This window comes from Callionymus lyra, chromosome 4 (genome assembly GCF_982586985.1).
Source record: "Callionymus lyra chromosome 4, fCalLyr1.hap1.1, whole genome shotgun sequence".
Taxonomy (NCBI): Eukaryota; Metazoa; Chordata; class Actinopteri; order Syngnathiformes; family Callionymidae; genus Callionymus; species Callionymus lyra.
Window position 1 is genome coordinate 37,099,484 of NC_141821.1, and position 14,164 is coordinate 37,113,647.

Consider the following 14,164-nt stretch of genomic DNA (forward strand, 5'->3'; position numbering starts at 1 on the left):
TTTTAATCTCATTTAACAAGCTGCCATATTTGAGAACGCTATGGATGTGTCATCGAAACCTGGATCATAGTTTTTTGTCAAAACTCATCATAAAACCTTTCCATCAGTGTGTGATTTTGTGTGTACTGTGAATGGGTGAATGTGTAACTTAGTGTAAAGTGCTTTGGGGCCTGAATAAGCCTAGAAAAGCACTATATAAGTAAGAGCCATTTACCATTTACCATTTAGAAACACAGACACCATCATGCAAAGAAGCAAGACAAATAATAATAATAATAATCTTCTTTTATGTATTGCACTTTACATTTGGTCAAGAAATCTCAAAGTACTACAGTTTAAAAGCAGGATAGAGACATTAGAACAAGATATAGACATTAAAAAAACAAAAAAACAAAACATTACAATATTAAAAGTATGCTTTTAAAAAAATGTTTCTTTTGAGTCCTTTTTTAAAAGCATCCACCGTCTGTGGAGCCCAAGGGTGGTCAGGAAGGCAGCCACAAATGGGTCAGAAAATCAGCAGACAAATCATTCTTAACCGAACTTTGGCAATTTGTGATCACCATCTTCAATGATGGATTGATTGCTTGATATTCCTCTATTCTTCGCTCATTAAGCATATTTGAATAGTTTTTTTTTAGTTACTATCAAAAGCAATAGCAAGTGATCAGGACTGAAATATGGTAGATATTTGGTATGAAGTTCAGAAATACTTTAGAAATAAAGAGTTTCCTTTTCTTTATATGCATGTATGCTTTGTGTGTCCTGTGACGGACTGGTGTCCTGTCCAGGGTGTCCCCCGCCTCTTGCCCAAGGAAACTGGGATAGGCTCCAGCCCCCCCACAACCCCAGTTAGGGATAATGTGGTGACGAAAATGAATGGATAAATAATTTCAGACATATTAAATAGCTTAAACCCCTCTCACATGCATTTAAGTCTAATATAAAAGCTGGAATGCAGATTTGCAATGAAAGTATCAACAGAAAGTTATAGGAAAAAAAACATCGTAACACTTACAAACCATCAGCTAATAATCCTATGGGAAATATGCAATGCAAGTTGATAATGAGAATATGCATCAGACACCAGAAAAACTTCTTACATTTAATCCAAACATACCAGATGTCTGCTATAGGTGTCAAGAAGAAATGGGCTAGTTTATTTTTGGAAATGTGCAAAATTCCACTTTGCAGTAAAGTGTAGTGACTCTCCTCATTGTGGTGGTAAAACCGTCTTTCAACTTCTTCATCAAAGATTTAACCATCATCAGAAAAGAGGAAAACATGAGTACAAATAGAATTCATTAAATAATGTCAATGTCCTGTTTTTGTTCTGAGTCTCCCTTGTGATTATCCGGGGCGGTTTTAATTTCCCCAACTTTATTTTCATCTCTGCAGGTCCCTGAACCTCCCAGCCTGCTGTCCTAGTTGTACCTGTGACAACACACACACTTAAACACACACTTTCCCATCTCTGCGACTGTGGCGGAGCCAAGTTGGAGCTGCTACAAAGACCAGTCCTCGCGAGCAAACGCTCGCCGGGGTGGAGCAATGACACAGTTATAAAGGAGGGTGGGAGCGCTCACGCTCGCAGAGCTGGAGACAAGGGACCTGGAAACGCTAATGATGGGAAGAGTGATGCGGCGGAGAGAGAAGACCATATGTCAGTAAAGAGCCTTAATATGTCCCTCTTATACAAAACCTTCAACACACACAGATAAAATTCATGTAAAATTCACAGTGGGAGCCTCTGAAGCCTGAGATAATGTGGTGACTAATGACAGAAAAGTGACAGAGGGGGATCCCGCCAGCTGGGCCTGATGAGGATGTCACTTTGGTATAAAAAAGTGTACCTTGAAAATACAATAAAATAAGCAGATTGTCAATGATGTGCTCCGTGATGGAACAGGATCAGATGCATTTAAGAGGAAGTATTATATTTACGTATTTATTTTTATACCTGGGCAACGTCAGGTATTATTATATAATACATTATCTGTTATCTTAAAATTCTTGACTGCTAGTTTTGAGCATTGTAATGCCTTTATTTCTGCAGCCAGAATAAGCTCAGACTGAAACAATACACGGGTGATGTATTGCCTTTATATCTTGACATTGTTCCACTAAATATAAACATATATATATATATATAGAATATTTTGGAATAAATAACATTTATATTATACACTATTGTCGTCTCATAGTTCATTTAACGATATTGACATTAATATTGAAATTTCTAAAATCAAAGCCTAAAAAAATATAATAAATATATACTTTATATTCTACTTTCTATTCCCTTTGTTGTTTCTTTTTCCAGGTTTCCCAATCAAATTAAAGCTTCTTTTTTTTCCTAACTTATAACATCCAAAGTATGAAATGTGTAATACCCACCCCTGTCCTATACCAGTGTTTTAGTGGGTTGTAAGTTTCTGGTTTGTCTCTAATGACCAACAGGAACTCGAAAAGAAATGAAGGTTTATATTTTAATTTATCATCATTGCTAAATGATCATCAGAAAATCATTCCAACTTTGGTCAAGTTGTGATTAATACTTTCATCCAAATTCTTCCTGACTAAACAATACGACCTGTTTCAGCGAGAAAGACTTTGCCAAGAACGCAGGACGCACAGGACGGCGAGGAGGTGGTACCACACGATACGTCTTCAAGCACGACCCCTCTGAGAGGTTCTGGTTGGGAAGTGTGTCAAAAACGGTGGTGATGATATCATCTGATATTCTAATTAGCATGACATCAAATAAAATAAGGTCCGCTGAATCCCCCCCCCCAGGCGCTCATCCTGTCCAACAACCTTCACTCTGCACCAGCACCAACAACTATAGCGAATAAACTTCACCAGGACAACATGTTTGTTTGTTCACAGTCACACAGTTGAAAGGACAAACACAAATGGATCAGTTTATCTTGAAGCCACAATATTTAGTTGAAGATGGCAATGAGGAAAGGACTTTCTTCTACTTGAGTTTCAAACAATTTGATAGAGAGTGGGATCCTGTGTGTGTTCTAAAGTACAACAAGATTTAATAACTCACAGTGTCTTTCTCCTAAAAGTAAATCTTGGCCATTGAGATTCATTTAACCTTGTGCTGTAGCAGCGGCAGGCCAAGTGCCCTACTGACACCCTGATTCAATCTCAACCCTGTGTGGGAGGGGGCCAGTCGGCGGCACCAGGGGTGTTTCTCACTGGACACAGAACACAGAAGTCAGAAGAAGGACATGTTAGCCAGTATTTAACACCATAATCACATGACTGGCATCTGCAAACACTCAAAGAAAAAACACATTTTCATGTAGATCATCACAAATGTTTGATAAAACATCATAAATATGTCAAACCAACTTTCAATGAGATCATACACAGAGAATTGATCTATTGAAGTACAATACGACCACAAAACCTTAAATGAATGACTTTCTTATTTCTTTATGTTTCCTGTAAAGATAAAACAGGGCAATGAAATGAAAAAAACGGAAAAAAAAGTGTAATAGATGCGTTTTTAAATAAAAATAAAAGTGGAACAAAATTCATATCATCCACATCTGCATCTAGCCACACTGCATTGTCCAATCACGGCACGGCAGGGCAGCTGGAGGAGGGGAGACGATCACTTCATAAATGTGGAGAAATTAGAAAAAAGTGGAAGAGTCAGGAAGAAACACAAGCAGTGAAGGATCCTAATGAGGAGATTGGAAACAACAATTAGAAACGAAGAAAGATAAAAATAAAAACGTCATCGCCGGAGACTTTGACTGACAGGTATGTTTCTTTTTCTTTTTCTTTATTATATATTCAACATTATAGTTTTTCATGAATATACTGATCAAGTGATATATTGAATATTTTTTTGAGGCAAATACCAAAGCATATGATTGAAAATTGTATAATGTAAATAATATGAATGAATATTTCTTGATTTTTTAAATATTTTTAATAAACAAAAATAGTTGTTAACTATGCGCCACTGATTTCTTTATTTTTATTTATATTTCAATTTTGGAATCATGTGAATATTTGATCTTTTGTTGGCCTAGTAATCTGTATTGACCTCTTTTTTAAATATGTTTTAAGAATCCAGCACTTGACATTTGGAGGACAAACCTCTTTTTTCTTTAACGACTTTGAGCTTCTTCATGAGGATGACTCCAGTTTGTGATAAGGTACATATTATGTCCACAAATACTGTTCTTACAAATAAAAAAAAGTTTAGTTTAAATGGCAATTTATACAAGCTATTTCCAAACAATGTTGTTTTTGTGTCGGTGAATTTTACCTAAAACTTTTCTATAACTGCTTTTTATTAAACCTCTAACTCGTTGTGAATTGTGAATACTTGTTTCTGACGTTCACTTCATTGAGTAAGAAGATGTCTTTCAGTCCATCAGGTGTACGGTGTCAACCTGCAGCTGTGTGAGCTTCAAACCAGGAAGTGATCAACTTCGGTCATGTGATTGTTGCAGTCACAGCTGGGTGATGCATGGTGAGAGATGCAACTTAGTTGCAACCCCTGTTAGCGAAAGACAATCAGATCAACTTTTTTTCAGTCAATGGTAGGAAATAGCTTATTAATATGGGGGGCCCGCAAATTGCGGCCCGCAGGTCATTTATGGTCCGTGAGTTTTAGTGAATATGGGCTAAGCAAAGGACTATATCTTTGAACAATGAATATAAAATTAAATGCTTTCTGTAATATTCATTTAATATAACTTTTATTATAAAGAACAGAATTATTAGCCAAAATTCAGTGTGGAGTGAAACCATGTAAAAAAATATTTTTAAGACAAAAACTCACTGTACTCACACACAACACTTTCATGCATGGTGAATTAAATTTCTTCTACAAAACTGGAACAGCAAAAAAACTGAGAAATAATAATAATAATAAAAATATTCAATAATAAGTATGTAACAACAAGATGCTCATGAAGCTTGGGTGAGAAGAAGTCAGGTGTCTGCCGTCATCCCATCATTATAGCATCTGGAGTGTGCATCTGCAAACACACACACAAACACAACCCCCCCCCCCCACACACACACACACACCTACACACACCACATACGCATACACAACTATTATCTTTTTCATTTCCGTGTTTCATTCAGGCTTGTTGTCTGACACAACTTTTCTTTGAAGCCCTGGACAAGCTCCGCACACCACCTTTGTTTGGCAGCAGCCCAGTGGAGGTGGTTCTTCCAGGGCTGGTGTTTGACCTGAGTTCCCTGGTTCTGTATGGAGCTCAGGCCATTCCAGTGAGATTAAAAATTGTGTTGGATCGCCTCTTCAGTGTTCTGACAACTGAGCTGGTACAAACAAAAGTTTCTAAAAGGTTGAAAAGATTATATTCTAAACCAATATCTCCTTCAGGTGGTTCAAATTCTTGAGATGCTTGGCTGGAGTTTAAGTGATTACATTAGAGGATACACGCTTCAGGTAAAGCAGAACCTTATACTAGAATTTTTTTCAACCCATGTCTCCGTTTTGATCTATCAAAATGTTTTATTTATTGTTAGTATCCCAGTGGGAAGGTGTTGGAGAGCTGGCCGATGTTGAATGAAAACGAAGAACTTCTGGTCCTGCAACAGTTTCTTCGGTTCGGGGAGACACGTGACATTGTTGAAATGATGAAGATGCAGCGTCTAACGTCGAGCAACATCAACAACTGCTCCAAAATCTGCACCACTATTGAGCGAAATTGTTGCATTCATGAGTCGATCAGGAATGCTGCAACACAGTCTCACTTTGCAGACGCTCACCTTCTTAGAAAAAGTCATTCAAACTTGACTGACTCTTTATGTCATTTTGAAAATATTCCTGGAGGTCTGTCTCTGCTCCTCCCATTTCACTTTTCCACTTCCACAGTCAGCTGTTTATCCAACAAGGTAACCAAAGACTATTTTCTCTGAAATGTAATACGATCATAAGGTCTTTTTTTTTTTTTTTTTAGGACGTTGCTCCTCACAGTGAGTTGGAGTGTCATAGAGAACCGAAGCAACTTATAGAAAAGCTACAAGGCAAAGAAGAGAAAGCTGTTTACCAATCCAAAGGAGTTACAATAAAGGAAGACCCAGACAAATCAAACTATCTAAATGTGCACGAGTCCACATTGACTCGGGGCCAAGGAACAAAAAGATCCTCAACGTTCACATCGACCGCCAGACCGACTGTGTTTCCAACATCAACTTCTCCATTCCAGGCCTCACTTTCAGCTTTGAAGAATTCTCAGAAATTGGAAGGATCTCCGTCTTCCTCTCTTAGCCCACTGCCTTCCTTCTCTTCCTTCCTCTCTCCTATTTCCATGTCCTCATTTTCACCTTCTATGCATCCACTACCCTCTTCGCTATGTTCCATTCCTTTCCTTTCTGGTACTGGAAGTCGGAAAGGAAGGGTCTGTTGCGGTGTTTGTGGGAAAAGCTTCTACGACAAAGGTAAGCAAACAACTTTGAAAATAATGTCCATACTTAGCGGTCAACTAATGTGTTGATTTGAGTGTCTATTGAATAGATCTTGGGCCTCTATTGTACTCATCAGTATTTTTCTGTTATATTATAATATTTACACTACAAAATGTACTTAAGCCCCGCCCACCGAAAACACTTTGTTTTTCTGGAGATAAAATCTGGTTTACCATAACCACACCCACTCTGTTAATCATCAATCCTGGAAGTCTCTACCTCCAAGGGACTTCTTGTATAAACAAAGCAAGGCATGATTACAGCTGGCTGGGGGAGTGAAGCCATTATTATGTCAAAATGGATTGCGCTCTCGTAACCTCTCATTCGCTAAGATTTCAGACATAAAGTAATAAAAAAATTCAAGACTTCAGGAGAGTTGAATTTTAACATGATATATTTTCATAGGATACACACTTAAGTTACTACTTGATTGCATACAGTAACCATTGTTTGAAGACAAAAAAAAGTGTAATCTTCTATGATTGTATTGTTATTTCAGTTGCATCTATTTTTTAAATATTTTTGTTTTAGGAACTTTGAAGATTCACTACAACGCTGTCCACCTGAAGATCAAGCATTGTTGCACGGTTGCAGGCTGCTCTATGGTGTTTAGCTCCCTGCGAAGCCGAAATCGTCACAGTGCAAATCCAAACCCACGACTTCACACGGGCACTAGTAGAGACAACCACACCCAAAAGTTAGTCAGTCAGCAAAGTGGAAGACACAGCCAAGATAACCTCATAAGTATATGGAGACACTCAGAAATGGACAAGAAGTGCTGGGGAAAAGAACCAGCTGAGCAAACTAAATCCAAACTTCTGCCTTCTCTTTTTACAATCCACCGTAATTCAAGCCCAGAGTCACACCTTCCCATTATTCCTTCTCTTGCTTATGACTCCTTAAACAGTTTATTCAACCAAAGTTCACCCCAAATGCAAGACTTTTCTCCCGCATGTGACCCTTCAAACCTCAAGGCTGTTAACACCAGTCTATGTTTGTTGAAGAAAAAGTCCAGAAAGTCCAGCATGCCTCTGAAAATAGACAGAGAGGTATTTATGAGTGTCAACAAATAAAGCAAGAGAAATGTTGAGAAAGTGACTGAAACAGGAAACATATTAAATTGCTGACTCATTGTATAGCATTTGTTAGCTGTGGACATTTGTGTGATCACATCTTTATTCCTGTTGTATAATTTAGCCATCAGGTGCTGTCATGTATATGTATTTGTATCCACGAATAAAAATGTAAAATAAATCACAATTTTTCTCATGTGATATTTTATCTTTGAAATATTAATAGTATACTAGTAGATGTGTACTACAGTGTAATACTACGACATCAATAAATTATGACCTTTATTTTTGTCTTGTTTGAATGAAATTAATACAAATAAAATAAATTGAGATGGATACAATACAAAACAATTAAATGGAAATAATATACATTACCTTAAAGTGGCATATACTGTGACTTCCTCCTCCTCTTCAAATAAAAACTCAAAACCAACCTGTTCGGCACTGCATACCCCTTATAAACCTTTTACCTTGTTTTATTATTTTGTTATACTATACCTCCTGATTGCATTGTAAGCTGTGGTTTAATTGTATTGTGCTATTTTTGGTTGGTTTCTGTGAAGAAACCTTAAATAGTTTGAAAGGCGCTTTTGAATTCAATGTATTATTATTAGTATTGTTATTATTATTTCTTACTATTATCGTCATTACCATTATTTATTATACAATTAAATCATTTATAATTAAAACGAAAGTGAAATGAAAAGCATTACATTAGATTCTCACAATTTGACGTGTTAAAAATTGGGTTGACTAAAATTTGATACAACAGATACAAATATAAATATGATCTTATAGAAAACAAAGTAAACAATATTATGATTATAATATGATTATCTTTAAAAAGGTGGAACATTTGAGTAACTACTGATTCTAGAGAACTGGATTTCTATCATTTTTACCCGTGATAACGTTCCCCAAAGAAAAAAGATTAAATCTATTGAACCAAACAGTGAAATGATAAGAATTATTTAAACCACAGTAAATATCTTATCACTTTACAAATTACTTACTTACTCTTTTAAATGATCGGAACTATATTGCTGAATTTTGATTCAACACGGACGTAAATAGAAACGCAAGCGGAAGTCAACAAACCAACAAGGAAGCGTTATAGTAAATAGCAGAACTGTCTGCAACCAGATAGAACGATATGTCTGAAGTTTGCCTTCTGAGAGTTCTTATTGCCGACAGTCTCGCTGCTACCTCTCAGAAAATCCTCGCGGCGGTTGACAAAATCGTAGCCGGATATGAAGAGGAGTCTTTGGGCTTCAGGCGCGAGATCGACCGTCAGAGGGAACAGCTGGAGCTGCTGCAGCTGCTGAAGACACCCAACTTAACTCTCCGTACGTTTAAATAACTCATATCATTTTTTTCAAATGTTTATAGTACTATTTTCAGAACGTACACCAACACTTACCTGTTACATTAAATATGTTTTTCTTTTAATCGTTTAAATTATTATTATTATTTTTTAGTCAACAGTGTAAGGTAAGTAATTAACAATAGTGTATTGAACAATTTAGTTTTGTAATTGATTTTTAAATAAAATAGAAAAGTTCTGGAAAATATATTACCATCGGTTGTTTTTGTCTTTAATTCCGCTGTACTCTGTTGTTACATTAATTTAGTTGGATTAACGTTATTTCTTCTATTTTTTCAGATGGTGAAAGCGTTACTGTAAATCGAAAAGATGACGATGTTAGAAGGGAAAATCTGACAGAACTTGGCGGAAATATTAGGTATCTTACTAGATAATATAATAATAATAAATAATAAAATAAGAATGTGATTGAAGGTCCTGTCCTTTTATACACTGATGATTGTTTTAGGTGTTTGGACTCGAATAGAAAGGGTAACAGACCTCTCAGTGAAACAGAGAAATGTGTGAATTTGAGGATTCGAATCATGGAGGACTTGATGATCGATGTGTTGTCAAACAATGGTAACCCTTTTTTTATTCAAGTTTGCCTGTAAATGACTAAAAAAGAACTAAAATGAAATGCTTTGGAAACAAAAAAGTAAAAAAATTACCATTTATCAATAATATGTCTAATTACGTGTTAAAACATTAATTTCAGATATTTTAGAAATGTATGTTTTTAAATGATTATTTAATTTTATTCATGTCAACCTGCAGTGCTCAAGAAGTGTCCAGTACTGAACCTGCAGTCTCCTTGTGGCCTGTCGGAGTCAGAATTCCTGGGTCTCCTACGGTCTAAGCTCCCTCAACTAGATGGACACAAAGAGTTAGAATTTTTTACATCTGACAGGAGGAGAAGACTGCTTCCTCTACACCTTAAAAAACTGACAGCGGAGGAGATAACTGGAAAAATCGGCTCAGAAAAGTCGATGGTCTTCATCAGGCCGAAGGTAGAACAGTCTTCTCTATCAACAATATATCAAGAACTTCTGGTGAAATTATAATTTTGTTAATTATTCTTTTCAGAAAAATGACAATCAAACATCTAAATTGGTTGAAGACTCCACCACACTTGTTTTGCGGATGCCCTTGAGCAACAACAGGTGAACAATAATTTAAGACAGTGAAACTGTATTAGAATTCTGAACAAAAAAAAATTTGCAATATGATAATCACTGGTTAATTTAGCTATGATCTTTTATAAAAGGCAAAAAGCAAATTAATGTGTGCAGCTTATTTACTAATTTTCCTACTGATTGCGTATTTCTTGATTTCGATCTTAATTTTTTGGTTACCTGGTTTCTCCAGGTACCCTGTTGAAGAAATGAAACATGTGTTGGTCAGCAGGAGCGCTTTGATGGGTGAAGTGGAAGACAATTCCATAGAAAAAAGAGAAGGATGTGTCAATAATGAGCAAGAATTACAAAAGAAAGTAAGGGTCGGGACTGATAGTGGTGCTGAGTGGGAACCTGCAAGTAAAATGCAACAAGTAAGAGTGCTGACAAAGAAAACAAAAAAACGAGGGAAGATGGTGGACAATGCTTTGTTTTGTAAAGTCTGTAACTCTTTACAAAATTCCATGGTTAAGTTGATCCAACATGCGCTTGGTCATGCTGACGATCTAGGCGGCATGTGTGGCGTATGTGGAGAAACCACTGAGCTGCTTCTTGACCATCTTCACAGTGTCCATCAAAATACGGATCACCACATTTGTGGAGACTCCTTACTTTTCAAACACAGCTTGAATGAACACGAGGCTTCCCACTCTGAAGAGAAACCAGTAATGTGCCACGAATCGCTGGCCTTGGAAGAGTCACCGAAGAATCACCAAAGACTTCATGAGGTGGGCAGTGTGCACAAGACATATCAGGACGTATTTGTGCAAAAGGAGGATTTGACACATGCCACTACCAAGTCACATGAGTGTGGAGTTTGTGGTAAGTCCCTGAGCGACTACAGATCTTTGTCACGCCACAAGTTGACCCACACAGAAGAGCGACCTCACAGTTGCGGTATGTGCGGTCGCTGTTTTAAACTAATTGGAACTCTAAGGACACATGAAAAGATTCATACAGATCGAGAACGATCTTTTCTCTGTGACGTCTGCTGCAAAATGTTCCTGACCAGCAAGCAGCTTCAGATCCACATGAGGCAACACACCGATGAAAAACCCTACCATTGCAGCAAGTGTGGTAAGGACTTCACAACAAGGGGGACTTTGACTGTTCACATGCGCGTCCACACAGGAGAGAAACCATACCCCTGCCCACACTGCAGCTGTGCCTTTAAACGTAAATGTAACTTGGACGAACACATGACTGTTCATTCGGGCGTCAAGGCGTTTGTGTGTGGGACCTGTGGAAAGGCGTGTGCACGGAAGACGCACTTGACTGTGCACATGAGAACTCATAACGGAGAGAAGCCGTACAAGTGCAATGTTTGTGGGAAAGGGTTCACTCAGAGTCACTGTCTGAAGACACACAAGAAGACCCACCAGATGAACGAGTCAACAAGCTGAACCTGAGCTCTGCCACATGTAGAGATGAATAGTGAAGAAAAAGTCATTTCACCTAGTAATTGTTTTTCATGCTGCGCTTTATCCAGGTTTTTCTGTTACAAATAAGATGATTTTGTTAGTACGATCTGATTATTTTCCCAACTCATTGTTTCAGTTTAATAATGTTCAGTTGAATTCAGTAACTTGAAATATTGGTATTTATTTTTTAAATAAAAAGTGCATGTCCTGTTTTCAATTCTTCCAGATGTTTGTTTTGCATTTGTCGTATCTCAACCAGGACTCATCCACCAGCTGATGATCTATCTTGGTACAGTGTCCTTATTTGGAAATGCTACGAGTGCTAACTTCTATCTAAAGTTCTAAAGCGATGGCAAACTCAGTTTGGATACCAGGTTTCGCTAATTAGTAGATCAGTACCAAAGGTTATAAAGCAAAGAGTGACATCTAGTGGCCTTTAAAAAAAAGTATGATACTCGTCAGCTTTTTCATGAAAACCATCACTACTTCATTTGATTTGAAATGCAAGTATACAAAGGTATATTGTAAAACTAAAGCTAAAATCGTCATCTTGTATATTCATTTTAATTTTCTATACATTTTATTCAAATGTCTTCCTTTGACATACAAAAGTATTATTTTAAGGAGTGTATCATACTGTTTCATAAAACTTGACAGCTCAACCCAATGACCCCTAGAAACATATAGTTTGGTATCATTTTTTGGTTCGCTTTGGTGCCCCCTGGCACAACCTTCTGTCAAAATTTGATTGATGAACCCGTCTCCTATGGCCCTGGCACTCAGGAATGTCGACCTTTTCCGGAAACTTTATGTCAAATTTTTGTGAGTTGTAGTTTGTAGAGTTGCAAAGAAAATTATCTTAACATTGTATCCTCTTAACACATCAATCTTCGATCAGGTCTCTACTGGAAGTGAAGAACCGAGGAAACCACCCTTCTTTATCAGATTGTTTAGAGCATCCTTTAAAACTGACTTTGACTAAGATAGTGTTTTTACCAAAGTGTTTCTACATGATCTGTACTTACAGAGTACAACTCTGTGTGTTTATTTTTAAAGGCTGAACTACCAAATTGAAGTTGTGGTGCACTCCAAGTTCTAGGACGAATCAACTTTCCAACGTTTTGAAAAAGTGTTTAAAACAGATGTTCCACCATTTTTGTCACCTTCTTAAAATATTGTAACAACTGTTTCCAACTTTCTTATTCACAAAGACTAAACACAAATCATCAGTACATGATCCCTTGGAATCTTTTTTCTATTCTAAAACTCTATGTCAAACTTGTCATTCACACATTTATCCCACGGTTCTGAGAGGACAGTCAAGGTTTGACTGGATGCGCAACTCCCTAAATTTCCTATCTTTCCCCTGAAGCGGTTGGAAACTAGCAGTCATCTTTATATTCATACCTCCAGCTGGTAGAGTTGTTGACTCAGTTTGTTCGCAATCGCTTCGACAGAGGATTCAAATCTGACCGCTTATACAGAAGAGGAAAAGACTCACCATGTCTGAACAAACGCTCAAGGTTAACGGTTTCATAACGGAGAAGCCAGTCTTATATAATATTATATTAATATATTTTCTTAGAACAGTTCAATGTGCTGTGTTATGTTTATACTTTTCTGTTGTTTTACTACAAAAGTGCTCTTATACGTTTTCTTCTACAAACTGACCAATAATCTTGAATAATGCAGACTTTAAAGTTAAAGGTATATTAACATTGTTTTTATCGTAATGACAAACGTCTAAAGAAAAACACAACAACAGGTTAAGAAAAGTTCTCAATAAAATTCTCAACTTTTAAAAGTAGATTTTATTTTTTCTTCTTTTTTCTAGAATAGTGTCAAGACAAGTGTCAAGTGCCAAGACACACACATCTGTCTCTTCTAGTTTAAGTTTTTATCCTTCAAGGTCACAGGTGCCGTGTTCCTCTTACAAATCCCCTCTGAGAGTCAACTCCCTCATTTCTTGTCTTGCACATGAAGCAGACAAACGCACTGAAGTCATTAAGTTCAATGTGGTTCATGCGTTTAACATACTTTGGTTCATCATTTTCCCAACATCATCACATTATTTCAAACCCTAGTTTCTTAGTTTAGTCGTTGTTGTTATCTTATTTATTTTTGTATTTTAAACTTTTAAACTTACTCTGACTTTTTAGGTCTCAGTTAGTCATTCAAAGTGAATGTCAATGTTTAAGATAGAAATGAGTTTAAACTTCAGAGAAAATGTTAACGTTACCGGTGATTTAGTTTTATTTTGTAGAAATAAAGACAACTATCAATTTGTTAACCTAAGGTAACTTTAGAGAAGCCATGCAAAAGCAACATAGTTTTAACTTTACTTTAAACAATGTATGTCAAAAACAGAAAACCATACCTAATCACTCACAACAACAAACTGGTGGTCACAAAATGAGGTCGAAAAAATACACACAACAATATCAGAACAAGTTAAATGGTAAACATCATCCAGAGTCTTAAGGGCTTGTCCTTGACAAAGACTGAGGTGTAGGGTCCACTTTTGTGCACAACCTCTTAGTATGAGCTCTCGAGCCAGTAGCGCCACACAGTGGGCACACATAACTTCGCAGGTAGGGGCAAAGTATATCCCCGTCTAGGTTTTTGAGCCAGGAGGAGTGGTAGATGATGGAATATTCA

General features: G+C 36.9%; 2 protein-coding genes across 3 annotated transcripts; both read left to right on the forward strand.

The window, feature by feature from the left end:
- Positions 1 to 4,494: 4,494 nt before the first annotated feature.
- Positions 4,495 to 7,273, forward strand: LOC148082854 (zinc finger protein basonuclin-1). Its single transcript, XM_087790247.1, has 7 exons — positions 4,495 to 4,501; positions 5,156 to 5,325; positions 5,387 to 5,452; positions 5,533 to 5,663; positions 6,395 to 6,447; positions 7,006 to 7,171; positions 7,237 to 7,273. Exons 1-7 carry the CDS (start codon positions 4,495 to 4,497, stop codon positions 7,271 to 7,273), a joined length of 630 nt encoding a protein of 209 aa, XP_087646373.1.
- Positions 7,274 to 8,657: 1,384 nt separating this feature from the next.
- On the forward strand, positions 8,658 to 11,728 carry LOC148082855 (uncharacterized). Of its 2 annotated transcripts, none has more exons than XM_087788304.1 (6): positions 8,658 to 8,893; positions 9,211 to 9,289; positions 9,380 to 9,492; positions 9,688 to 9,920; positions 9,997 to 10,073; positions 10,279 to 11,728. In XM_087788304.1, the coding sequence occupies exons 1-6, from the start codon at positions 8,701 to 8,703 to the stop codon at positions 11,486 to 11,488; spliced, it is 1,905 nt and encodes a 634-aa protein (XP_087644430.1). In that variant the 5' UTR covers positions 8,658 to 8,700; the 3' UTR covers positions 11,489 to 11,728. The 2 variants fall into 2 exon arrangements, with proteins under 2 accessions (XP_087644430.1, XP_087644431.1); XM_087788305.1 differs by having other exon boundaries at positions 10,293 to 10,467.
- The last annotated feature ends 2,436 nt before the right edge of the window (positions 11,729 to 14,164 follow it).